This window comes from Carettochelys insculpta, chromosome 24 (assembly GCF_033958435.1).
Source record: "Carettochelys insculpta isolate YL-2023 chromosome 24, ASM3395843v1, whole genome shotgun sequence".
Taxonomy (NCBI): Eukaryota; Metazoa; Chordata; order Testudines; family Carettochelyidae; genus Carettochelys; species Carettochelys insculpta.
Genome location: NC_134160.1, coordinates 70,329 through 96,634, shown reverse-complemented (window position 1 = coordinate 96,634; position 26,306 = coordinate 70,329). Strand labels below are relative to the sequence as shown.

Genomic DNA, 26,306 nt, shown 5'->3' with positions numbered 1-26,306 from the left:
AAGAACAGTACAGCAGACAGCCAGGCACTGTGCCAACAACCACTGGCTCCAGCTATGCAGCAGCATTCAGACCTGTGCTGACTTTGGTAATCTCAGAGGAATGTACAAGGGTATGAAGAAGGTATTAGGACCCAACCAGAACAAGATGGCACCTCTGAAATCCAAATCTGGTGAAGTCATCGCTGACAAAGCCAAACAGATGGAGCGCTGGGTTGAGCACTACTCCGAGCTGTACTCACGCGAGAACGTTGTGGTTGACGCAGCCCTCGATGCCGTCGAGCTCCTACCAGTAATGGATGAACTGGACCAAGAGCTGACTGTGGATGAACTGAAGACAGCCATCGACAGCATTGCAGCTGGAAAGGCCCCTGGTCAGGATGGTATACCACCAGAGGTAATCAAATGTGCCGCAGACGCACTCCTGGAACCCCTGCATGAACTACTGTGCCTGTGCTGGAAAGAGGGTGAGGTTCCACAGGATATGCGTGATGCTAACATTGTAACGTGTAAGAACAAAGGAGACAGAAGTGACTGCAACAACTACCGTGGAATCTGCCTCCTAAGCGTCACTGGTAAACTGTTCGCTCGCGTCATCCTTGGCAGACTCCAGAAGATTGCTGAGAGGCTGTACCCCGAATCACAGTGCGGATTCCGCGCAGAGAGGTCTACCGTTGATATGGTCTTCTCTCTAAGGCAGCTGCAGGAGAAGTGCAGGGAGCAGAGGAAGCCACTCTACATAGCCTTCATCGACCTGACCAAGGCTTTTGACTTGGTCAGCAAGGATGGTCTATTCAAACTGCTCCACAAGATAAGCTGTCCTCCACGGTTACTCAAGATGATCCAGTCGTTCCACGAAAACATGAGAGGAACCATCCAATATCATGGCGCATTATCGGATGCTTTCAGAATCAGGAGCGGCGTCAAACAAGGATGCGTGCTTGCTCCGACATTGTTTGGGATCTTCTTTGCACTCCTCCTGAAGCATGCCTTTGGATCTTCAACAGAGGGCATCTTGCTGCACACAAGATCTGATGGGAAACTGTTTAACCTTGCAAGGCTGAAAGCTAAGTCTAAGGTGCGAGAAGTCCTCATCAGAGACATGCTGTTCGCAGACGATGCTGCTGTAGTGTCTCACACAGAAGACCAGCTTCAAAAACTGCTGGATCGGTTCTCCAAAGCGTGCAAGGACTTTGGGCTTACCATCAGCCTAAAGAAGATGAATGTGCTCGGTCAGGATGTTGCTGAATCCCCATCAATCAGCATTGACAACTATACGTTAGAGGTTGTCCACGAGTTCGTTTACCTCGGGTCCACCATCACTGACACCCTGTCGTTGGACACTGAGCTAAATAGGAGGATCGGAAAAGCGGCCACAACTCTGTCCAGACTCAGCAAGAGAGTGTGGAATAACAACAAGCTGTACACTCACACCAGAATGCAAGTCTACAGAGCCTGCATCCTCAGCACCCTCCTTTATGGCAGCGAGACTTGGACCCTGTATGCCCGCCAGGAAAAGAGGCTGAACGTCTTCCACTTGCGCTGCCTCAGGGGCATCCTTGGAATATCATGGAAGGACAGAGTGACCAACACCGCCGTCCTCGAGCAAGCCAGAATCCCAACCATGCACACCCTCCTCAGGCAGCGTCGACTCCGCTGGCTTGGCCACGTCTACAGGATGAACAATGGAAGGATTCCAAAAGACATCCTGTATGGTGAGCTAGCCTCTGGCAAAAGGCCTCCCGGATGCCCCCAGTTGCGTTACAAAGATGTCTGCAAGAGAGACCTCAGAGAGGTAGACATTGAGCTGGACGACTGGGAAGATCTAGCAGACAACCGCAGCAGATGGAGGCAGGGGTTACACAAGGGCCTTCAGAAGGGCGAGTTGAAGATCAGACAGTTAGCAGAGGAGAAGCGAGCGCACAGAAAGCACAATAAGGACTTGCCAGACACCCACTACATCTGCAAGAGATGCAGCAAGGACTGTCACTCACGTGTGGGTCTTTATAGTCACAATAGACGCTGTAAATGAAGTCCTCAATTCAAGTGAAACTTTAAAGGGCGCGATCCATAGTCTATGCAGACTGAAGGATGCCTACTATCTACTCATGGGCCGGGGCTGGCTCTGTCAACATGCAATGTCAAAATAGTAACACAGCACGTCAGAGTGGGTGCCCTGTTAACCACAGCTCCAGTGGTCACTCAGCAGCTCTTGGCAGGGGAGCCTCACCGGCTCCGGATCCACCCACCAGCTCCGAGTGGTGGAAGCCATTTGTCATGGGGGCAGTAGGATGGAGACGGGTGGCTCTGGAATTTCTATGGCAAGGTGGCAGACCTTCCTCGAGCTCTGTCAGTGGCTGACCGCTGCCCTGAGACACAGGACGCTCAGATACAGCACACCCTCTCTGTTGAAAAGAGGGTCATGATAGCTGTCTGGAAGCTGGCCACTCCAGACAGCTACCACTCCGTGGGACACCACTTCCGTGTTAGCAAGGCCACAGTTGGGGCCGTCATCATAGAGGTAAGTTGGCCTGGGCATGCACCCACCAGAGGGTGGGGGGCTAGGATGGAGGCCTGGGGTGGGGGACTGGAGGTGGGGGCCCAGGGTGAGCCAGACACACCCTGCACACCCTCACGGGTGCCTACATCCCCTTCCCACAGGTGATGCGCATTCTGAATGCCCTGCTCCTCCAGAGGGTCATCCAATTCGGGGACCTGTATATGGCCATCGTGGGCTTCGCTGCACTGGGGTTCCTGAATTGCTTTGGGGCCCTCGATGGGACCCACATCCCTATCTGTGGCACAGAACACAGCGGGGGACAGTTCCTCAACAGGAAGGGCTACCATTCCATGGTCTTGAAGGCCATGGTGGACCAGGATGTGTTCCACCATGTGTTCCAGGATGTGTACATGGGCTGGCCTGGCTGTACCCACAACGCCTGGGTCTTCCACAGCTCGGACCTGTGCAGCTGGCTGGAGGCGGGGACCTACATCCCCCAGCAGCAGATCCCCCTGGGGGACACCACCGTGCCCTTCTGCCTGGTGGCCGATGCCGCATACCCGCTCTGGCCCTTTATGGGCCACCTCACCACCAGCCAGGAGCGGTTTAATGAGCAGCTCAACCACGCCCACCAGGTAGTTGAGTGCACCTTCGGACACCTGAAGCGGTGGTGGCGCTGCCTCCTCGCCCACCTGGACATGGGCATTCTCAATGTCTCCAGGTGGTGGGCGCCTGCCGCACACTCCACAATATTGTGGAGAGTAAGGGGGAGGCCTTTGTGCATGGGTGGGCAGCCAAGTCTAGCATGGGCTACCCCTAGCCAGCTGCTGCCCCTAGTTGCCAGGCCCACAAGGAAGGGATCCGCATCCGGGAGGCCCTGTGGCAGTACTTTGACCAGAGGCTACAGTGATCGCCACCCTGGCCACCCCCAGTGGGCCTCCCGCACACTCCCCTCCACCTCCTTCACACTCCCCCCAAATGAGCACACAGCACATGGGGTTGGGAAAAATAAAACTGTATATATTGCAAACTAGTGCAACAGTGGTTAATACTCATTTTTGTCAAACAGCTGGGAGGATAACTATGTACAGGAGTGGGGGTTAAGTATTTAAAGAGGGAGCGGACGTGGATGGCCCGGCTTTGAGCCATCACTCCAGGGTGGGAGTGAAGGGGCATGGCCCCCACCAGCCTCCAGGTCCCAAGGACCACCCCTGCTTCTCTGGGGTCGCCAGCGAGGCCGGGTGGGGGTGGGACGCACAGGCAGGTAAGGCCAGGGCTCAGCCTCCAGCTGGCGTTCAGACCTAGCAGGCTCCTCTACTGGGGGGCTGTCAGGTGGGGCCGCGGTGGGAGGGGCAGCAGGGGGGGCAGCCAGGCCACAAGCTCCTGGTACGAGGTCACCAAGTCGTTAAAAATGTCTATGAGCCCCACCCATGCTGCCCCAGCACCATGTGGCTTCCCCCTCCTCAAAGCAGAGGCATTTCTCAGACAGCTCAACCTGGCACCGGACAGAGGTGGTGATGTGGGGGTCTTCGGCTGTCCCCGGAGGCAAAGTGTGATGCTGTCCGCAGGAGTGGGTGCTGATGGGCACTTGTGGCCATGCTGCCATCCTGGGGGTATGAGCTGGCTGGGCCCTACTGGGCCGGAGTCTGCCAGGGTTGGAGGGAGCTCCAGTCGTTTACGGTGCCCCTGCCCCGTGATCCGAGTGTGTGTGCCCTGTAGGGTACATACCTGAAGGGCCACCGCTGAGGTCGGGGGAAGCCCATCAGGCAGATGCCTGGCTGGACATGCAGGAGGGGAGATCTATGATGAGGTCCCACTCCTTGCTTGACCACTCCGCCTCTGTGTCCAGCTCTGGCTGGGGCCCTGGTGGTGTGCGGCTGGCCTCTGGTCCCGGTTTCTCGACAACCTGCTGGGACTCCTCAGATGTGATGTCAAGGATAGCCGGGGGTGGGGGGGGAGAAGGTGTCCCAGGGGCCCACGATGGCTCTGCACTCCCAGTAATAGGGGCAAGTGGTGGGGGCAGCTCCCAACTGGCTAGCTGAGTCCCGAGCCCAGGCATAACCGTGCTGCAACTCCTTAACCTTGCTCCTCACACGGTCAGGTGTACAGGCAGGGTGTCCCCAGGCGGTCAGGCCCTCGGCCAGCCGAGTGAAGGTGGCTGTGTTCCAGCGCTTGCTCTTTATAACGCGGAGCACGTCCTCCTCACCCCAGAGCCCCAGCAAATCAAGGAGCTTGGCCTTGGTCCAGGAGTGGGCCGTGCTTCTTGCCCCCTGACTGGAGCCTTGGTAGCCCTGGGGACCCTCAGAGGGGAAGCCCTGGGAGTGCTCGCCTTGCTGCCCGGTTGCCATCCTGCTTTGTGGGCTGCTGGGGGGTCACGTTGAGGTGTGCAGGGGCACCTTGTGTGCTGGCTGCTGCCTGCACACGCTCAGCTTCCTGTCGAGGGGTTCCCAGGTCCATGCGGCTGTAAAAGCTGCTGCGCGCACAGACGGTAGAGCCCCGCAGGGGCTAGGCAGCATGTCTCTGCCTAACTGCTGATTGTCACCATGGCGGACCTCACTGTTTTGAAGTAGTGGGACACACAGCATCTACACACATCATTTTTCAACGTGAGACATCGAAGAAGCGCCCTATTACTATTTTCTCATTGGGATAGTGGTTTCGATGTCTCCGCGCCTAACATTGATTTCCACTTCAAAGTAGTGCATGGCGTGTGTAGATGCGACGCGCACTACTTCAAAGTGCTGCCTGCTACTTCGAAGTAGTGGGCTTGTGCAGGTGCAGCTTTGGTGTTTAAAACTGGTTTCTTAATATGTTGTGTTCTCCACCTCAGCTGCGCCCCCACCAAAATAGCATTGATTAAAAAGAAATATTCTTGATGCATCTAAATGCTTTATCCAAAGTAATTTAAGATTTTCTCAGCAGATTTTCAGATTTTCTTAGGAGACTGGCTTATTGAGTCTAGGATCTGATTTTACAAAACTTTATAAGGAGAAACATTCACTTTCACAAGAATATGACTAAGATTGTTATCTTACTTAAAATTGGTTTACTTGTATAACTGCATTTTAAAATATAATTCTAACTTGTCCCCAAGGAAAATTAAAAGATTATTAGAAATATTTCAGCAAATGGTTTAAAAAGTATTCCAAGCTCATGAAATTGAGTTACGATATGTATTGTCTAAGAGTTTACTATCTAAGTCTTTGCCTCTGAAGAATCAGCAATTGTGCCTGTTGCAGTATAAATTACAGACTTTCTTGATGGGTTGGATATGAACAGGTGATGTATGAAAGGTTTCAGGTCCTACCATACTTTCTATGTTCTTACATCATGCACATCACTAAGGTAGCTGACCATATCTTCCCTACCCTATTTCCACCCCCACCCTCCAATAGATTAAAACAAAATAGCAAGTAACAAGGAAAAAGCCACTCCAGAAAGTTTCAGTACTTCAACAGCATGATCTTAGAGAAGTTAAATATAGTGAGAATTGCCCTCTCACTACCACATAAGTCTCATATAGGAAAAGACCAGCCCCATCCCAATGTGATTACAGTCCAAGGTAAACAGATCATTCTGTTAGGCCTTTATAGTACAAACTTATCACCCAGCTAAAACACACTAAAGGTTGGTTCCAGACAGCATCCTTCTTAGATGCTGTATGCCAAATGGTTATTCAGATAAATATTAAAATATAGTTGGCAACATGTAATTAGAACAGGAAGACATGCTTAAATTGGTGATTATATTGTAATTGTAAGCTCTTTGGAATAGGTACTGTGATGTACTATTTTTGACAGTGCCTAGCACAAAGGGGCCCTCAACTATTTGAGCTGAGGTTGCTACTGTTATATAAATATTAAATAATAAGTGCCACTAATAAAGAAAAGTAAGCTCAGAGATGCAGTCAAGTGTGAAGGAAGATTTTAAGACAGAATGGGCCCTACTAGCATTTAGTCCAGTCATTGCAGTTGATGCATGCAATTAATGCAAAACAAATTTACTAGATTACAAAATAGTTGTAATTAATCACAATTTTAATTGCACTATTAATAACAGAATAGCAATGTATATTACTATATTTTGGATGTTTTTATACATTTTCAAATACATTAATTTCATTTACAACATAGTGCAACGTTTACAGTGCTAGCCTATTTTTATTTTTGATTACAAATATTTGCTTTGTAAAACAGATAACCAAAAGAAATATTTTTGTTTTTAATCAACCTCATACAACTCTATATAGTCCTTGTTCAGCCAATTGTTAAGACACATTTATTTACATTTATGGGAGATAAAGCTGTCTACTTCTTATTTACAGTGTCACTTGAAGGTGAGAACAGGGGTTTGCGTAGCACTGCCATAGCTGGTGTTGCAAGGTAGCACGTGCCCGATAAACTAAATATTCGTATGCCCCCCCCCAATGTTTCAACTTGTAGGTTCTAAACCTTTACAGTGTTTTGTTTCTCAGTACAGTGATGTAAAAAAACAAACTCCATTTGTAAGTTGCACTTGCGCAATAGATATTGTATGACATAAATTGAAAAATACTAGTTATTTTATTGTTTTTACCGTGTAAATATTTTATATCAAAATAAAATCAGTATAAAGTGAGCAATACATACTTTTTATGTTGTAGTTTAAACCAATATATATGAAAATATATCAGGACTTGTTGATTTTGCAGATACAGACTAACATGGCTACCCGTCTGATAAGTGCCAAACAGGAAACAGCAGCAAGTCTCAACAGGTGAGGTGGTTCATTTCATAGAATCATAGAACACTAGGACCGGAAGGGGCCTCGAGAGGCCATCGAGTCCAGTCCCCTGCCCCGACGGCAGGACCGACCACTATCTACACCATCCCTGATAGACATCTATCTAATCTGTTCTTAACTATCTCCAGCAAGGGAGATTCCACAACCTCCCTTGGCAACTTATTCCAGTACTTGACCACCCTGACAGTTAGGAACTTTTTCCTAATGTCCAACCTAAACTTCCCTTGCTGCAGCTTAAGTCCATTGCCTCTTGTTCTCTCCTCAGAGGCCAAGAAGAACAAGTTTTCTCCCTCCTCCTTATGACACCCTTTAAGATATCTGAAAACCGCTATCATGTCCCCCCTCAATCTTCTTTTTTCCAAGCTAAACAAGCCCAATTCTTTCAGCCCTTCTTCATAAGTCATGTTCTCCAGACCTTTTATCATTCTAGTTGCTCTTCTCTGGACCTTCTCTAATTTCTCCACATCTTTCTTGAATTGGGGTGCCCAGAACTGGACACAATATTCCAGCTGAGGCCTAACCAGCGCAGAGTAGAGCGGTAGAATGATTTCTCGTGTCTTGTTCACAACACACCTGCTAATGCATCCCAGAATCATGTTTGCTTTTTTTGCAACAGCATCACACTGTTGACTCATATTTAACTTGTGATCTACTAGAACCCCTAGATCCCTTTCTGCTGTACTCCTTCCTAGACAGTCTTTTCCCATTCTGTATGTGTGAAACAGATTATTCCTTCCTAAGTGCAGCACCTTACATTTATCTTTATTAAACTTCATCCTGTTTACTTCAGACCATTTCTCCAATTTATCTAGATCATTCTGAATTATGACCCTATCCTCCAAGGTAGTTGCAACCCCTCCCAGCTTGGTATCATCTGCAAACTTAATAAGCGTATTTTCTATGCCAATATCCAAATCATTAATGAAGATATTGAACAGAACTGGTCCCAAAACAGACCCCTGCGGAACCCCACTTGTTATGCTTTTCCAGCAGGATTGAGCACCATTAACAACTACTCTCTGGGTATGATTAGCCAGCCAGTGATGCACCCACCTTATTGCAGCCCCATTTAAGTTGGACTTGCCTAGTTTGTCGATAAGAATATTATGCGAGACTGTATCAAATGCTTTACTAAAGTCTAGGTATACCACATCCACTGCTTCTCCCTTATCTACGAGTCTCGTTATCATGTCAAAAAAAGCTATCAGGTTGGTTTGACATGATTTGTTTTTTACAAAACCATGCTGGCTGTTCCCTATCACTTTACTACCTTCCAAGTGCTTGCAGATGACTTCCTTAACTACCTGCTTCATTACCTTTCCTGGCACAGAAGTTAAGCTGACTGGCTTGTAATTTCCTGGGTTGTTCTTATTCCCCTTTTTGTAGATGGGCACTATATCTGCCCTCTTCCAGTCTTCTGGAATCTCTCCTGTCTCCCATGACTTTCCAAAAATGAGAGCTAACAGCTCAGCTACCTCTTCTGTCAGCTCCTTGAGGATTCTAGGATGCATTTCATCAGGCCCTGGTGACTTGCAGGCATCTAATTTTTCCAAATGGTTTTTAACTTGTTCGGAAAAATTAGATTAGATGTTCGGAAAAATTAGATTTCAGTAGCACAAAACTCAAAATTGAAGCATTCCGTTAGAAAGAGCTTGTCAGAGTCTACTTCACTCTGGAGTATCAAACAATACCTGTTTTTAGTGGACAAAAACCTCTTTCTCCACCCCGACATAATGGCCTATTGTAGACACTTCAGAACACTATAAAAATAACATCCTCTTACTTCCTTTCCACTTTGGAACAAATAATGGAAGCGGAATGTAGAAATACTATGCAGATGTCAAGGCTCAAACTGGGAAATATGAGTAGGGAGGACCATGAAGGTTACCATGGGTTTGCTGGTGAGAGTTGCCTGAGCAAGAAATAACTTTTTACTATGTAACCCCCAATGATGGAGGGGTCAATTTTGTTTACCACAAAGGGTGAGGCTTAGTCTTCTTCTATACCCAACACAGAACAAGCACTTGGAGCCATGTTAGAAACCGAATGGAAAGCAGTTGATAGAAATATAGTCGAAACATATGCAGGGAGAAGGGGCTAGACTAATGCAGATGTCAAGGCCCAAACTGGGAAATATGAGTAGGGAGGACCATGAAGGATAGCATAGGGTTAGATGACAAACACAGAGCACCCTTTTTGGGGAATATCCAAGATGTATATTTTTTACCTTCTTTCTGACCTGTTCAGCTGCAGAACTACAAGAGAGGGAAGAAGGAGGTGGCCAGATCTGAAGCTTCATGATGCATCAACTGCTATCTACTTTTAAACTCTTCTACATGGACGTACATGTGCACATTGTATGTGTGGGTACCTCTGTTACCAACATTTATCCTCTAGGCACTAAAGAACTTGTGACCAATGAATGAAAAACTTTGTTGTTGCTTTGCGAGCTGAAGCCACTTTAACCACTTTCTAACTTTTTTTTTATATAAAAAAGAGACCGTATCAGATACAAAACAAAAAAGCAGTCATGTAGCACTTTAAAGACTAACAGAATAATTTATTGAGTCTGTTCTGGTAAGGCTATGATCTGAAGAAGTGGGTCTGTCCCACGAAAGCTCATCACCTAATACATTATTTTCTTAGTCTGTAAAGTGCTACATGACTGCTTTTTTTGTTTTGATAAAATACAGACTAACATGGCTATCTCTCTGGCAGTATCAGATACAATTTTAACATTAAAACTATAAATCATATTATCCTCAGGGAAAAATACTTCTAAAATCTAAAGCTTTTACTTCTTATTCATCAATACCATGTGCTTCAGAGACAATATTGATTTTTATTTTCTACTGTATTTTGTCTGACCTACAATGACCATCTGAATAAACAGAAGCACACAACACCCCAGAGAATGCAGACATTTTCTTATGGCTAGGCTTATTCCTTTCAATTTCTTTGTTGTTCTGGTAAATTTGTAATTAATATTTAAACATATAACTATGTCTTTGTATGATATGAATATACATTGTGATCAAGCATGTATAAAGCTAGAAGTAGCACATTCTTCCCCTTCCCCATAATTGTTTTTACATCAGTTCACAAAGCCTGAGGTAACTGCTGATTGGTAGCGAACATTTGTGTGTTTCTGCTTACATAAGCATTGTCTGCAAAAATTTGGTTTGTCCTTCAAATCATCTGAAAGGGCCATATTTCTGCCACAAATCAAAAGTTGTTTACTAATTAGCATAGATATGGCTACTCCTCATATTTCATCTTTTTGTGAAAAAGAGACACAATAAAGAAGACAGGCAGCATTTGTATACTTTGTATGAATTAAATGCATACTTTCTCATAGAAAATTACAGAATAGATAGTGTGCAAGTTATTTGGAAATTTTGTCCAATAATAGGGCAAAGTCAAGTCACCCAAATGTAAAGAGTCACATCTTTACCAACAGAAATTAATTAAAGTACAGAGTTCTCAACATCATATGAATAAGATACTAATCTTAAATAAGGAGAAAGTAGCAAATGCAACAGTATCAATTGGTGTTGGGGAGGAATAGATGGGCTCTACAACGTATACAGTAGATCCCCGAGTTATGCGAGGGTTGCGTTCCTGGGCAACCTCAAGTAACTCAAATTTTGCACAAGTTGGAGAGAGCTAGGAACCAGGTGGCAGCTGGCAGGAGCTGATCAGCGCTGCTGTGCTCCCACAGTGTCGGGGAGCTGGGGAGAAGCTGCAGCAGTGTGGTTCTCTGCCTGCCCAGCTTCCCCTAGCTGGGGGAGCCAGGCAGGCAGACAGCCATGCCACCATGGCTGTCTGTCTCCCAGCTCTCCCAGGTGGGGGAAGCTGGGGAGAAGCCATGGCAGTGTGGCTGTCTGTTCCCCGGCTTCTCCCCAGCTTCCGCAAGCTGGGGTCTGGAGCAGGGAGCTGGTGGAGGAGCTGCACTCCTGCTAGCTTCCAGCCCCTGGGAACCCCAGGATTTTGATTTGTGTTAACAGAAGTTAAGCACAAGTAGAAATCACATACATAGGGGGTTTACTGGACAGTAATCCCTCGAAATGCACTATTAACGCATTGAAGCGAGTTAAGTGCAACTCAGAATCCTGCTCCCCTAGCCCTGGCCCATCCCCATGGTCCATGCGTCCCTGATTCAAAACCCATGCGCGGCCCTGTTTCACCCCCACCCTGCACGGCTCCAGCTCAGCTCAGGCTCACACATACACCCCAGCATGGCCCTGGCTCTGGGTCACCATCCCATATGGCCCTGGTTCACCCCCACCTCATGTGGCTTCAGCTCACCTCCACCCCCACCCCGCCCAGCTGTGGCTCTGTTCCCCACAGGGCCATGCAACCCCAGCTCACCACCCCCACATCCCCCTGCAGCCCTAACCCCAGTCTTAAACACCCCCCCCACAGCCCCAACCCACCGCCAGGCTTAATCCTCCCCAACTGCCCCCCGACTACCCCAGGACTTACCTTTCAAAGGGAGCTCCAGGTGCTCCTACTGCTTCCCCAGGTGTAAAACATGCGTTCTGTTTGGAAAAAGCTGCCCCCTGACTTGTGTGAAATCCGATTTATGCGAGTGTGGATGGATACGCAACCCTCACATAAGTTGGACTACTGTAATGATTTTTTCCTCTTCAGATGAAAAAAAGTAAGGGTCGATCTACACAGCAAAGTTCTTTTGAACTAACAGCCGTTATTTCAAAATAACTATCCTAGCGTATACACAATGCAACTGCTATTTCAAAAGAATTTCAAAATAGCAGTTGGCTCTGCGGATGCTGGCTGGGGGGGCAGCTCTGTCAACAGACAGGGCTTCTGGGTTACCGGGCAGCCCTATCTGCTGTGCTTCCAGTTGGCCATTCTGTTGAACCAGGCAGTCTGGCCACTTTCTGTCGACAGAGCAGATCGCTTTTTCAATCCGCTTTTGTGTGTGGATGCACTCTTTCAACAGAAGTTTTGTCAGAAGGTCTCTTCCAACAATGACCTGTCGACAGATTGTTGTAGTGTACACGTAGCATAACAGTGGCTACTACTGTGTACTTCAGAAGAAGGTGCAAGTCACCCTGAAGGAGGCAATTAAGAAAAAATTGTCCAAAATAAAGTAGGTTGTAATTCCTGCAACATCTCTTTTTAAATAAACAGCTGCCACTGAATTTCAAGTCTGTTGGAACAGAATGCTACAGAAGCCAGAGACTTGTCAGCAGATTGGACTTAAGGTTTGTGTCTATATATCTGAGGCTTTGACTATAGATGACAAAGCTAAAGAGTCATCACACCAGCTACTCATTTGTAAAAAATCTCACAACTTAATTTGTTCTCTAAAAGCATTCTTTATTATGCTGATCAACAATTTTCAGTTTGTTCTGAGGTCAGAAAGATGATATTAGAAGAAGTAATTCCTTCCAAATGAGTACTATTGAATAATAGCACAAAAAGCTCCAAGAATTATTACAAAGCAACCAGGAGCTCTTGATGTTTATTTAAAGTATAAACAGAAATAGAAAAGATTACATATGATTTTTAAAATACTTTTATAATTATATTTCATTTCTACACTAGAATAATCATCAATTAAAGTCTACACAACACAACCATTATCTTAAAAAACATTTATGGAGTTCTTTTGTAGTTACAAAACTGTATTTTTTAAAAATTGTCTTCTTGGTGACTTCAGTGTTTTTCTTGTGGGTTATGTGGTTTAGTTTGCTGGAGAAAGAAAGATGTTGAAAAATATTGCAAACATTACAAAAACTAAATAAGCAACAATGGCAATCCAAAATCTTGGATCTTTAATAAAGTTCTTATCAAAACAGCTGAAAATGACATAACCTATTGACATCCCAGCTAGGCCACCAGCAATGTGAGCCACAAAGGATACCTTAAGAGAAAAAGAAGTAAACTGTTCAGTGACATTTCAAGACAGGAATGCCAGCTAGTTTGTAACATTATTAATCCAAGTTTTGAAAGCACTTTTAAATATTACTTTAGTTTTAACACATGCATATGAGAGAGGCAAAGGATATGTATTTAAATGCAGCCACTCTGGTAACAGGCAGTAGCTGTTTAATGGTGTACAGTTACATAGCAAATTAAAAATGCAGGTGTATATATAAAGAGATAGAAATAAATTATTCAAAACTGAAAGTCTGATTAGGAGAAGGTATATTTTTCTGTAGAGTCATGACATCTTTGACCTCATTTTGATGTTTTATCCAAAAGATGGTATGTCCCTAATGTCATGCTGGGACTATCCTTCAGAACTTTCTCCAAGGGACTGTGGTTTCCTACTGACTGGCCATAAATAAGTGTGCACAGTATATAGACATTTGTTGGAGGTTTTGAATTTCAAGAGTGACTGAGCCCAGCTCTGTTTAACTTCAGATATGAAAAATCACAGTATAAGGTAGCATGGAGCTGCAGGTGGTACAAAGAAATATTCAGGATGAGTAGGAAAGTTATATAGATGTAAAGCATTCAGGATGTAAAGCATTCAGTTACAACAGTGATGAGTGCAGTATTAAAACCTAGACAAAAGAGAGAAGAAAATTAGATGTATTAAATAGAATTGAGGTAAGATTGTGCCATGAAGTACACATGTATACAAAGCCACACACAAACTCCCTCTCTCTCTCTCCTGCTCATCCACAGATGAGCCACAAATGATCTGCTATGCCATGTTTACCTCCTTGTTTTCAGAGTAATTGATTATTTAAAGAGAGGTCCAGGAATTGTGTGTTAATTTATGGTCCCTCTGCTGTTTGTACCACCAAGTACTGGTTCACAGAAGAAAAAAGACTGATTACTTCCCCGAAAGAGAGGAGACATATATATTATAATAGAGATTTCCTACCAGATAATTTTAAGATGCTCAGGTACAAAATACAAATTAGTTTGGCAATATTCCTGTAGCACTGACCAATCGTTACAAAGAGGTAAATTTAAGACTTGATGAAATAAGGGATTAATATAGCTGGCAAGTAAGACATCAGAGCAAGCAGATGTCACGCTAGCTTCAAGATGTGTGCAGAATATATGTGTTTTGTCACTCACTGTTGATCCCAAGAAACCTGCTGTCCAGTCTTAGGTGTCTAGCAGAGTTTGCTAATCACAAACTGTGTGTTTATGCTGTAAACAGCATTTTCTATAACTGAAGTGCAGCTGTTTGATTTGGAAATAACTGATTTAACCTCATCACAGTGTGGTAGCCATGTTAGTCTGTATCCTCACAAAACAAAAAAGCCATCCTGTAGCATTTTAAAGACTAACAAAATAATTTATTAGGTGATGAGCTTTTGTAGGACAGATCCTCTTTTTCAGATCTGAAAATTCTGATAAAAGTAAACTGATGCAATGAGAATTTAACAGAAAGATAAACAAAAAATGAAATGAAAACTGACAAATCAGCTACATAGGCCAGAAGGAGGGGATGGAGGGGAGAAAATGACTTACTGCAAATGTCTATGAAGTGAGTTGCCTGAGATCACTATGAATATATACGAATTACAAGGTGAGTTTCCCCATCTTTGATATTTGTAGTGATCTCAGGAAACTCAGATTTTTTCTCCTAAAAGGTCCTCTAGCAATAATTCTTGGGAAGTTTTCTGGTCTGTGTTACATGGGAAATTAGACCACATGATCATAATTGCCCTTTCTGGCCTTAGAATTGATCACTCTGTGAAAAAGTTTACCTTCTCCCACAGGAAATTCAGAATGGTGCTATGACAGGTTAAGCAATAAGGGGGCTGGACATGGTTTATCAAGGTTATCCCCAGCAGGCCACCAAACTTTTCCTTTACATGAGCATCCACAGGTACAGCCTCTCACTGCTCCTGTTGGCTGGGAATAGCTAACCATGGCCAATGGGAACTCTGAGAGGTCATGCCTGCAGATGCTCAGGTAAACAACACATCTGGTGTCTCCCAAGGGCCAACTCTGGTAAACCGTGCTGTGCAGCCCATGAGCCACTTATTGCCCTACAATACGGGGTCAGAGTAATGATCCATGTAGCCCAGTATCCTGTGTTCTGACAGTAGCCAATACTTCATGTTTCAGAAGGAATGAGCAAGGCATCTATTGAGTAATCTATTCCCTGGCATCAAGGTCCAGTTTTTAACAATCAGAAGGTTAATGACACTAAGGCTATGTCTACATGATAAAGTTGAATTTAAGGCAGTTAGCTCAATTTTACAATGTCACTGTCATTACTGTAAATACCCTTAGGTCAATTTTAGGCAGCGCTAATGTCGATATAATAACACCGTGAGAAGCAACTCGATGTAGTGTCAAGTTTGAATTTAAAAGTTTGAATTAAGGCTAATGTGGAAGCACGATGTCTTTTAATTGACTTTATTAGCTTCCAGAGGTGTCCCATATGTATCCCACAATGCTTTGCAGTTGTCCACTCTGCCTGTTTCCATCTCCACTGCTCTCCAGTTGTGCAGGAAGTAGGTCATAGGAAGCAGCCCATGAATTTGAATTCATCACCAGCAAGCCTAGGAAATTTAAAGGGTGCCCAGAATCGAGAATTTCTTTTAGCCATTGAATCAGTAGCCATCACATCAAATCGGTCACCATTGCATCACATCAGTGGCCACTGCATCGCATTGGTAGCCATTCCATTGCATCGGTACCCATCGCATCGGTAGCCACCTTTTGCCCTCATGATCATTCAGGTTTGTGATCTGAGTTCTCAGGGTTTCAAGAGAGCTCTAGCATGGACCCATCAGGAGATTACGGATCTCCTTGCTGTTTGGGGAGAGAAGTCAGTGGCAAGCAGACTTCGAGCATCCAAGCGAAATGTAGACATATTTGACAAGATTTTGCATGGGATGATCGACAGAGCTTACTCCTGGGACTCTCAGCAATGCTGGGTGAAGGTGAAAGAACTCTGTCAGGTCTCCCACAAAATCCAGGAACCCAACAGGTGGTCTGGGTCATCTCCAAAGATGTTCTGGTATTATGAACAGCTGGATGCACTACTTGGGAGAGACCTGACCACATTGCCCATTCTTAATTTGGCCTCTTCAGGTGGCCCTTCTGTGGAGTACGGGGTGAGCTGAGAGAAGCTGAGCCTAGTGGGGGGGGCAGGAGGAAGAGGGCAATAGAAAGGAGGATGGGGGCAACCAGCAGGGGCCCAAGGAAGGTGTTCCTAACAGCCCGGAGCTCTTCACCATCAACCTGTAGATGGTTCCCTTTGTGCGGGTCCACAAACCCCCAGGGCTCAGCTGTTCTGGTGAGTATTTTTTACTGAATGCTACAGGTGGGTTGCGGCTGGGTAGAGGTAGAGGTAGGGGTGTGGGTACGTGTTTTCTATGGATCTATGCCCCTCAGAACAGTGTGCTAATATTTCTAGGTAATGAGCGCATATCCTTTTTGGAGATCTCCAGGAAGGCCTGATCGAGCTACTCTTGTATTTTTTGCATGAGGTTTTTGGACAGGCCTGATTTATGATGGCACACCCTGCCATGCCAGGCAACCAGATAGTGATCTGGTATTATGGCGCCACACAGTATTTTGGCAGTTTTTCCAGGCTCATGCTCATAAAGGATGAGCATCTCTTCTTTTTCTCTGTCTGTTATTCTTAGGAGGGTGATGTCTTCTTTAGCAACCTAAAGAAGCATGGGAATTTGCATTGGATTTCTTTGCAATCCTCCCTGCTCTTTTGCATTTCCCAGGACTGCATTGGTGCACCACATAGCAGGCAGGTGCTCCACCTTCCCCACTCTGCAAGCTGGCAAGCTCTCCTTCCCTTCTACCACACTGCTGGCTTGATCAGGACCCACTGAGAAATATCTTCCCACAGCATGAGGCTGGAAAACTTCCCTCCTCCACATTTCTTTGCACTTTATGGGGATACCTCCCCACTCAGCCAGCCATGCAGTTGGAATCAAACCCTTCCCCCTCACCACATGGTTGCCAGGCTCTGCGGACCCTGGGCCCACACACCAGCATATCCAGCGCTGGTTTTCCCTGCTTTAAATGTCCTTTTCCTTGATGAGAGGTGCTGTGGGCACCGCTGAGAAATTTTTTTTCCCCACCATATGGCTGGAAAACTTTCTCCCCACATTTCTTTTCACTTTACAGAGATCTGTCCCCACCCAGACATCCATGCGGCTGGAACTGAACCCTTCCCCCTTGCCATGTGACTGCCAGGCTCTGTGAACCCTGCTCCCAGACACCGGCATGCTCAACACAGGCGAGTTTTCCTTGCAGAGGATTGCTCCAGGAAACAGCCAAAAAAACTTTTTCCCTTGCTCCTGGACACCAGCTGGCTTCCCCTGCTTTGCACACACACGCCCGCCGCCACTACTAATGCGGACAGTAGCTTACCATGTCCACAATGAAATGGTCTGGACAAGTGATGCCTTGTGCAATGTAAAGTTTGAATCCTTAAGAAGCCTAAAGTGGTCATGCCAAAAGAAAGTTTCACTGATTATAAAGTGAGAGACCCATTCATTCTATGGGTAACCACTTTGTGTGAATTGTATCAATTTGGACTTTCACTTTCCAGGAGGCATCCTCAGTGTGGGAGACAGGGCAAGGAAGTGCAAAAGGTCCAAGCAGAACCTTATCCTGGAGTACCTGGAGTGGGCTGAAACAGCAACTGCTGTCAGCAACAAGGATACAGCACAGTGGTGGCAGACAGTGCTACAGTTCAGGAGAGAGCAATCAGCATACCTAAGAGAGGACGTGGCAAAGCTCATAATGGCTGTGACAGACCAAACTGAGGTCCTGCTCTCCATGCTGGAGCTGCAGAGGGACTCCCTACACAGCACTGTGGGATCCACTCCCTTCTGCCTGGACTCCCCTGAATCCAGGTCACCCACATCCCGCATCATCGCGGTCCCTGAACTCATGGAGGGAGGTCAAGGACAGTCTGCCACTCCACACCCAAAACCTACTGCAAAAGAGAACAACGAGAAGTCCTGTGGCACCTTATAGACTAACAGATATTTTGGACCATAAGCTTTTGTGGGCAAAGACCCGCTTCATCAGATGCTTGGGGGGGGGGTGGTTTCAGAGGGGTATTTAAAGAATAGGGTCCCAGTAAGAGGGAGGGCCAGAGCTGACAAGGTCTATTCAGCAAGGTGAAAATGGCCCAAGATCAACAGCACTTACCAAAAGAGCAAAAAACAATCAGATCAGATTGGGGGATATGCGCCTTTGTCAGAGTCTAATGGGGAGATGTAACAGCAACGAAGGGTCCTGTGGCACCTTATAGACTAACAGAAAAGTTTTGAGCATGAACTTTCGTGAGCACAGACTCACTTCTTCAGATGCTGGTCTTGGAAATCTGCATAGTTAGTTTTAGGTCCTGTGATGATGTCACTGGTGTAGATATGTGAGCAAAAGGTTATTCCACCTCCCTTTACACTCCTTTTCTCTGCCACTTTACCCTTCCCATCCCCCAAATAAACATATTCTTTTCATGACAACTATGGCATGATTTATTGGTACCCAGGTGTGGTGGTATGCACAAATAATTGTGAGGACTCACGGGGTGGAGAGTGCTGATAGAACAGCTGCCCCTCCCTAGAGCAAGGTCGGCAGAGGAATCACAGCAGAGGGACCCAGGCGGGGTTGGAGAGGGCTGATAGCACAGTTGCCCACCACTACAGCAAGGTCCGCAAAGGACTTGCCATGGAGGGACCCAGGCAGGGGTTGCAAAAGCCAATGGGGCTGATGAGACTCTGGAGGCAATGCGCAGAGTTCCAAATCTGTCCTATTTCATGCTTGTGTTTGTCTCAATTACAAAAAAAAATTAGCCTTTCCACCCGCCCGAAATACAAACATTCTTTTTGTGAAAATAACCCTCCCTTTACATCCATTCTTCTTCTTGCATCTTAATCCCCTCCCCCCAAATAAAAGTATTCTTTCTGTGAAAGCCACAGTCTTATTTATTGGTTCACATTTGGTTGGGTGCAGAAATCATTTTGGGAAGTAGAGGGTACTACAACAGTGAAATACAGCACAATCATGTGACTGGCAGATCATTCATGAAGCTATCTTTCAAAGCCTCTCTGATTTCTGCTGCTGCCTCCACACTGGTATTGGAGAATGCCCTAGTTGGTGGCTGGGAATAAGCCCTGCTCATGGCATCAGCTTCTGCTCTCCAGGCACTCATGAAATTCTCCTGCCTGGATTCACAAAGGTTATGCAAAATACAGCATGCTGCACCCACAGTGGGGACATTGGTTTCTGAAAGTTCCAAACAGGTCAATAGACACCTGAACCTCATTTTTAGCACATTTCACCATCATTCTGCACATGGTGAGTCTGAAATTGACGTAATCTTTGCTGCGGTCCAGGACACCTGTGTATAGCTTCATGAGGCAAGGACCCATAGTGTAAGCAGGGTCACCCAGTGTTACTATAGGCATCTCCATGTCACCAATCTTGATTTTCTAGTCTGGAAAAAAAGTCCCACGCAGGAGCTTTCTGTACAGCCCAGAATTTCTGAAGATGCACATGTCGTGAACCTTTCCTGACCATCCCATGCTGATGTTGGTGAAACAACCTTTGTGATCTAGCAATGCCTGCAGCACCATTGAAAACTATCCCTTTCTATTTTATATGCAGAGGCCACGTGGTCCGGGGCCATGATGCGATATGTGTGCCATCTACTGCCCCACTGCATTTAAGAAACTGCATGGCAGCAAATCATCCCCTGTGACCTGTACATTGCCCAGAGTCACGGTCTTCCTCCGGAGATGCTGATAGATTGCATTGGTTACCTGCGCCACCACTGTAGAGCTGCCCACCCTGAATTGATTTGCCAGTGACTAGTAACTGTCAGACATTGTAAACTTCCATAGGACGATTGACACTTGCTTGTGAACCTTTAAGCTGGCCTCATTCTTGTATTGTTGCACTTCAGCACGGTGGCCAGCAAATCATAAAGTTCCATAAAAGTGGACTTGCGTGTGTGAAAGTTCTGTACCCACTGCTGGTTGTCCCAGGACTCCAAAATGATATGGTCCCACCAGTGTATGCTGGTTTAATGAGTCCAAAACTGCTGCTCCACTGTAAGCAATGCATCCAGGGTGGCCAGCAATTCTAATTTCATGGCCCATATATAAGCGATTTCCTCTCCATCTTCATCATTACCCTCAACCATCATCTCAGCCCAGTGCCTTAGTAATCGAAAGAAAAACTGCATGACATTCCAGGAAGTTGCTGTAACCATCTGTACAATGACTGAAAGCATCCAAGGATCCACGATTGCACTAGCTGGCCGTGTCTACACTAGCCCCAAACTTTGAAATGACCTATGTTTTAACTCATGTAAATTCCAGGATAATCCTGGGGGCAGGTAGCAACTCTAATTCTCAGGTATAATAACAAACAGGTGGTCATGCTAGTCTGTATTCAAACAAAACAGCAGTCATGTAGAACTTTAAAGACTAACTGGCCGTGTCTACACGAGCCCCAAACTTTGAAACGGCCATGCAAATGGCCATTTCGAAGTTTACAAATGAAGCGCTGAAATGCATATTCAGCGCTTTATTAGCATGCGGGCGGCCGCGGCACTTCGAAATTGACGCGCCTCGCCGCTGCGCATCTTGCCTGCTGATGGGAATAAGGGGACTTCGAAGTAGGCAGGGTCCTTTCGAAAAGGAGCCCCGTTGGGACGAGACGCGCGGCAGCGAGGCGCGTCAATTTTGAAGTGCCACGGCCGCCCGCATGCTAATGAAGTGCTGAATATGCATTTCAGTGCTTCATTTGTAAACTTCGAAACGGCCATTTGCGTGGCCATTTCGAAGTTTGGGGCTCGTGTAGACACGGCCAGTTAGTCTTTAAAGTTCTACATGACTGCTGTTTTGTTTGAATACAGACTAGCATGGCCACCTGTTTGTCATTATACCTGAGAATTAGAGTTGCTACCTGCCCCCAGGATTATGAGCTGATTCCCATGAGCTGATGGGAATAAGGGGACTTTGAAGTAGGCAGGGTCCTTTCGAAAAGGAGCCCCGTCGGGACAAGATGTGCGGCGGCGAGGCGCGTCAATTTCGAAGTACCACGGCCGCCCGCATGCTAATGAAGCGCTGAATATGCATTTCAGCGCTTCATTTGTAAACTTTGAAATGGCCATTTGCGTGGCCATTTCGAAGTTTGGGGCTAGTGTAGATGTAGCCGCTGTGTGTCAGAGAAAATGATGTGATATCCCATTCTTTTTTCATGCAGTTAGTGGGTGCTCTGAATTCTGGGAGAGTGCTTTGCATTCTGCGATAGTGACATCAAACACCCACGAGTGACTGCGACAATTTTTTTCCCCAGAAGCCAGTGGCACAAACCCCCAGAATACAACAGTGCTAAGGCGCTGTGAAATAGGTACCCACAATGCACTGCTCACACAGTCGAACTTGGATAAGGCAATGGAGATGCGACAGAGAAACAGTAAGTTGACTTCTCGGAACATATGTGGACAATTAACTTCAAGTTTATAAGACTGAGGTTAAAAAGTTGAATTTATTTAAAATCAATTTTATTTCATAGTGTAGACATAGCCTCAGTCCTTGACTATCTTGACATGCAGCCATTGTTGCATTTGTCCTCCAAGAATTTAGTATTTTTTTTGTTTTAACACAGTTGTAATTTTGGCTTTCACAACATCCACTTGCAACAACTTCACCAGCTGATTGCATGTTGTATGAGAAAGTATTTCCTTATATATGTTTTAAATCTGCTACCCATTAATTTCATTTGCTGAGCCCTTGTTCTTTTATGTCATGTGAAGGTGTAAATGCCATTTTCCTATTAACCTTTTCCCCGCTGTTCATGATTTTATAGAGATCACACCTGCCACCCCCTCGGCCCAGTCATCTCTCTTTTAAACATAACAAGCCCAGTCTCTTTTTGTCTCTCCTCGGCTACGTCTACACGTGAAGCCTACATCGAAGTAGCCTAATAGGCTATTTCGATGAATAACGTCTACACGTCCTCCAGGGCTGGCAACGTCGATGTTCAACATCGACGTTGCACAGCACCACATCGAAATAGGCGCAGCGAGGGAACGTCTACACGCCACAGTAGCACACATCGAAATAAGGGTGCCAGGCACAGCTGCAGACAGGGTCACAGGGCGGACTCAACAGCCAGCTACTCCCTTAAAGGGCCCCTCCCAGACACACTTGCACTAAACACCACAAGATCCACAGAGCCGACAACGAGTTGCAGACCCTGTGCATGCAGCATGAATCCCCTGCTGCAGCAGCAGCAGCCAGAAGCCCTGGGCTAAGGGCTGCTGCACACGGTGACCATAGAGCCCCGCACGGGCTGGAGAGACAGCGTCTCTCAACCCCCCAGCTGATGGCTGCCATGGAGGACCCCACAATTTCGACGTTGCGGGACGCGGATCGTCTACACGGTCCCTACTTCGACGTTGAACGTCGAAGTAGGGCGCTATTCCGATCCCCTCATGAGGTTAGCAACTTCGACGTCTCGCCGCCTAACCTCGAAGTTAACTTCGAAATAGCGCCCGACGCGTGTAGCCACGACGGGCGCTATTTCGAAGTTAGTGCCGCTACTTCGAAGTAGCATGCACGTGTAGACACAGCTCTCATGTGAAAGCTATTCCATACCCATAATCACTTCTACAGCCTCTCTCTCTACCTTTTCTATTTCTGATGTTGCTTTGTGAGATGAGGCAACCAAAGCATAATGCAATACTCAAGGTGTAGGCATGCTGTGGATTTAAATAGTGGCATTATGATATTTTGTGTCTATCCCTTTCCTAATGGTTCCTAATATTCTGTTAGCTATTCTGACAGCCATTCCATACTGAGCAGACGTTCACAAAGAACTATACATGGTGACTCTAAGGTCTCTTTCTTGAATGGTAACAGCTGATTTAGACCTCTTCATTTTGTATGTATAGTTAGGATTCCATGCTGTTTTGTTTCTTGGTACAACAGGAATCATCATAATCTTTCACTACTTAACACCCTTCTACAAAATTCCAATATTTAATATTGAGGAATTATATAAGATCTAATAGAACATTGGTTATAATTTATCCAAGCTATTTTTAGTGAAAAATACACTTACTTGTGGCCCTTTCACAGGAGCTATAAATCTTCGGTACAGAGCAAATCCCATATCTGTTCCAACTAAGAAAACACATTTATCATAGGACTGTTCATTCAAATTGACAAGACACTTGAAAATTAATCCAAGTAACTGACAAATTACAACCATGATATGTAGACACCGCTTAAAGACAAGCCTAACTATGAAAATCACCTGACCCACAGCTGACACAACCACTTTTGCAGTGAAATGCAGCATCCAGGAAAATAAGATTCTGGCCAAAATCTACATTCAGCCATAGTTTTCCAACTCCTAGTGACATCACTATCTTCCTTCCAACAGGGCAAAGTGTTTTATCAGGCACCACACACAGCTTTGGCATTACACAAGTAATAAGTAGTATTTAAAAGTGTGAAGAAACACTCGATAGTTACAGCAACGAAGGGTCCTGTGGCACCTTATAGACTAACAGAAAAGTTTAGAGCATGAGCTTTCGTGAGTTAACTCACTTCTTCAGATGCTGGTCAGACTAACACGGCTACCCCTCTGATACTCAATAGTTAAAGTCTCAGATCTGTTTACATTATAATTTAACCTAACACAAATTTACATTTACTTTGTGGTTCTAGTGAACCGAATAAAATGCAACTGATATGTGAATACTAGTATTTTGGACTCCAAGTGGGCATTCATTTATGTACAGTTTAATATTATGTGTCTTGTACAGTTTTTATCCTCCCATACATACACGATAGGATCAAAATTACCTATACTCACGATGAAGAACAATCTGAAGACTCCAAACAAAGGAATCATTTCTCTGAAATTCTTGGAGAGAATTAAAAAAAATGAAGCTATGATATATAACTATATACATAGACTTATACATGCATACATATACACATAAACATTCCACTTAGGTATATCAATATACACTTAGTAACACCCTACATTTCTCTATAGCACCTTTCAAACAATCACTAGACATTTTACAAAGGAGTCAGTATCATTCTCCTTATTTTACTAATGAGGAAACTAAGACACTGAAAGGGAAAATGGCATGCCCCAGCTCCAAAAACAAAGAGGTTAATTCACTAGGCTGTCACTATTATTGCATCTTTCACATTTTTCCTTATGTTGTAATCCAAACATATGTCTTTTTGTATGCCTTTTTGATTAAAAACTACTCAAATAGAAGATGCAGTCTGAGAACTGTCAGCCTTTTAAGAATGATTTTTGCCCTACACAAAGGATACCAAGGAGCCTCTTATACCTTTGGTGATGGAGACTCAATACTAATTGCTGAACCAAGCCCTTTCTTTCTTTACTTTAAAATTTTGGTGTTGTGAACTCTTAAATTTATCATTTATCATTCATACTGCCAATGATCACACACAAAGGAAAGGTTTTACTGCTGACTGAACTTCTTAAAAGAGGTTTCACACATACAGAATGGGAAAAGACTGTCTAGGAAGGAGTACAGCAGAAAGGGATCTAGGGGTTCTAGTAGATCACAAGTTAAATATGAGTCAACAGTGTGATGCTGTTGCAAAAAAAGCAAACATGATTCTGGGATGCATTAGCAGGTGTGTTGTGAACAAGACACGAGAAATCATTCTACCGCTCTACTCTGCGCTGGTTAGGCCTCAGCTGGAATATTGTGTCCAGTTCTGGGCACCCCAATTCAAGAAAGATGTGGAGAAATTAGAGAAGGTCCAGGGAAGAGCAACTAGAATGATAAAAGGTCTGGAGAACATGACTTATGAAGAAGGGCTGAAAGAATTGGGCTTGTTTAGCTTGGAAAAAAGAAGATTGAGGGGGGACATGATAGAGGTTTTCAGATATCTTAAAGGGTGTCATAAGGAGGAGGGAGAATACTTGTTCTTCTTGGCCTCTGAGGAGAGAACAAGAGGCAATGGACTTAAGCTGCAACAAGGGAAGTTTAGGTTGGACATTAGGAAAAAGTTCCTAACTGTCAGGGTGGTCAAGTACTGGAATAAGTTGCCAAGGGAGGTTGTGGAATTGCCCTCGCTGTAGATAGTTAAGAACAGATTAGATAGATGTCTATCAGGGATGGTGTAGATAGTGGTCGGTCCTGCCGTTGGGGCAGGGGACTGGACTCGATGGCCTCTCGAGGCCCCTTCCAGTCCTAGTGTTCTATGATTCTATGAAGATTTCCCAAAGAAGAGATATTTCCATGATTTATTTTTTTAGCAATGTTTAGAGTTTAAAAAGTAGAATCCTCCTTTGGTGACTGATCAAACAGAATGTTTTTAAAAAGCCATCCAGTATACAGTCAGCTTCTTTCTCACTAGAGATCACTAAAGCTAAAACCTTTACTTGGCAAGTAAAAATACATTTAAGCTGCAGTTAAGATTGCAACAGAACACTTCATCTGAAAGAACGAAAGAAAGAAAGATACTCCTTTCCACCTCTGTTTTGACTAAAACACTGGTGGTAAAACTCCCCAACATGTATGTAACCCTAAATTCCCCTATACTTTTTTCCATCCATGTACAGAATCAGTTTTGTTATGTATACTAAGCCATGTGCAGATGCGCACCATCAATAGAAACACATGCTGCCAGCTGTGGGCACTCGGCTAATCAGCTTTGTGGCATTTGAATCAGTACTGGGTGGCCACCCAAATGCTCAGCTTCGAGGGAATGCTGATCCCCAACTCCCCATGACTTTCACTTCCATATCCAACAGACACCAAAGAGGAGTATGTTCCACAATTTCATAAAACTCACTTGCCAATCCAAAACCTTAACAGTGGTCTCATGTGCTTTCATATCAATTATACTGAGAGACCAAAACATCTAATTGTCATGCGTAGGAAGCCTTTGGAAGGTTATTTCTGGCTAAACAATGTTGAAGTCACCAAGAGTTTACATTAGACTGAAAGAACAACAAGAAGTCTTGTGGCACCTTATAGACTAACAGATATTTTGGAGCATACGCTTTCGTAGGCAAAGACCCT

At 45.1% G+C, this 26,306-nt stretch overlaps 1 protein-coding gene and 1 long non-coding RNA gene across 4 annotated transcripts in view; one reads left to right on the top strand and one right to left on the bottom strand.

Annotated features, from left to right (window-relative positions):
• The window catches only part of LOC142001421 (uncharacterized), a 50,022-nt gene extending 30,860 nt beyond the window's left edge, over nt 1-19,162 (top strand). For all 3 annotated transcript variants that reach the window (XR_012642477.1, XR_012642478.1, XR_012642479.1), the window contains 3 exons: nt 7,188-7,252; nt 9,527-12,510; nt 17,378-19,162. This is a non-coding gene — a long non-coding RNA (uncharacterized LOC142001421). The remainder of the gene's footprint in view (nt 1-7,187; nt 7,253-9,526; nt 12,511-17,377) is intronic.
• The window catches only part of RHBDL2 (rhomboid like 2), a 32,547-nt gene continuing 18,744 nt past the window's right edge, over nt 12,504-26,306 (bottom strand). The window contains exons 6-8 of the mRNA XM_074976621.1: nt 24,091-24,151; nt 23,342-23,403; nt 12,504-13,172 (exon numbers count right to left, since the gene is read on the bottom strand). Coding sequence (XP_074832722.1) covers nt 12,993-13,172; nt 23,342-23,403; nt 24,091-24,151 — 303 coding nt within the window. The 3' untranslated portion in view covers nt 12,504-12,992. The remainder of the gene's footprint in view (nt 13,173-23,341; nt 23,404-24,090; nt 24,152-26,306) is intronic.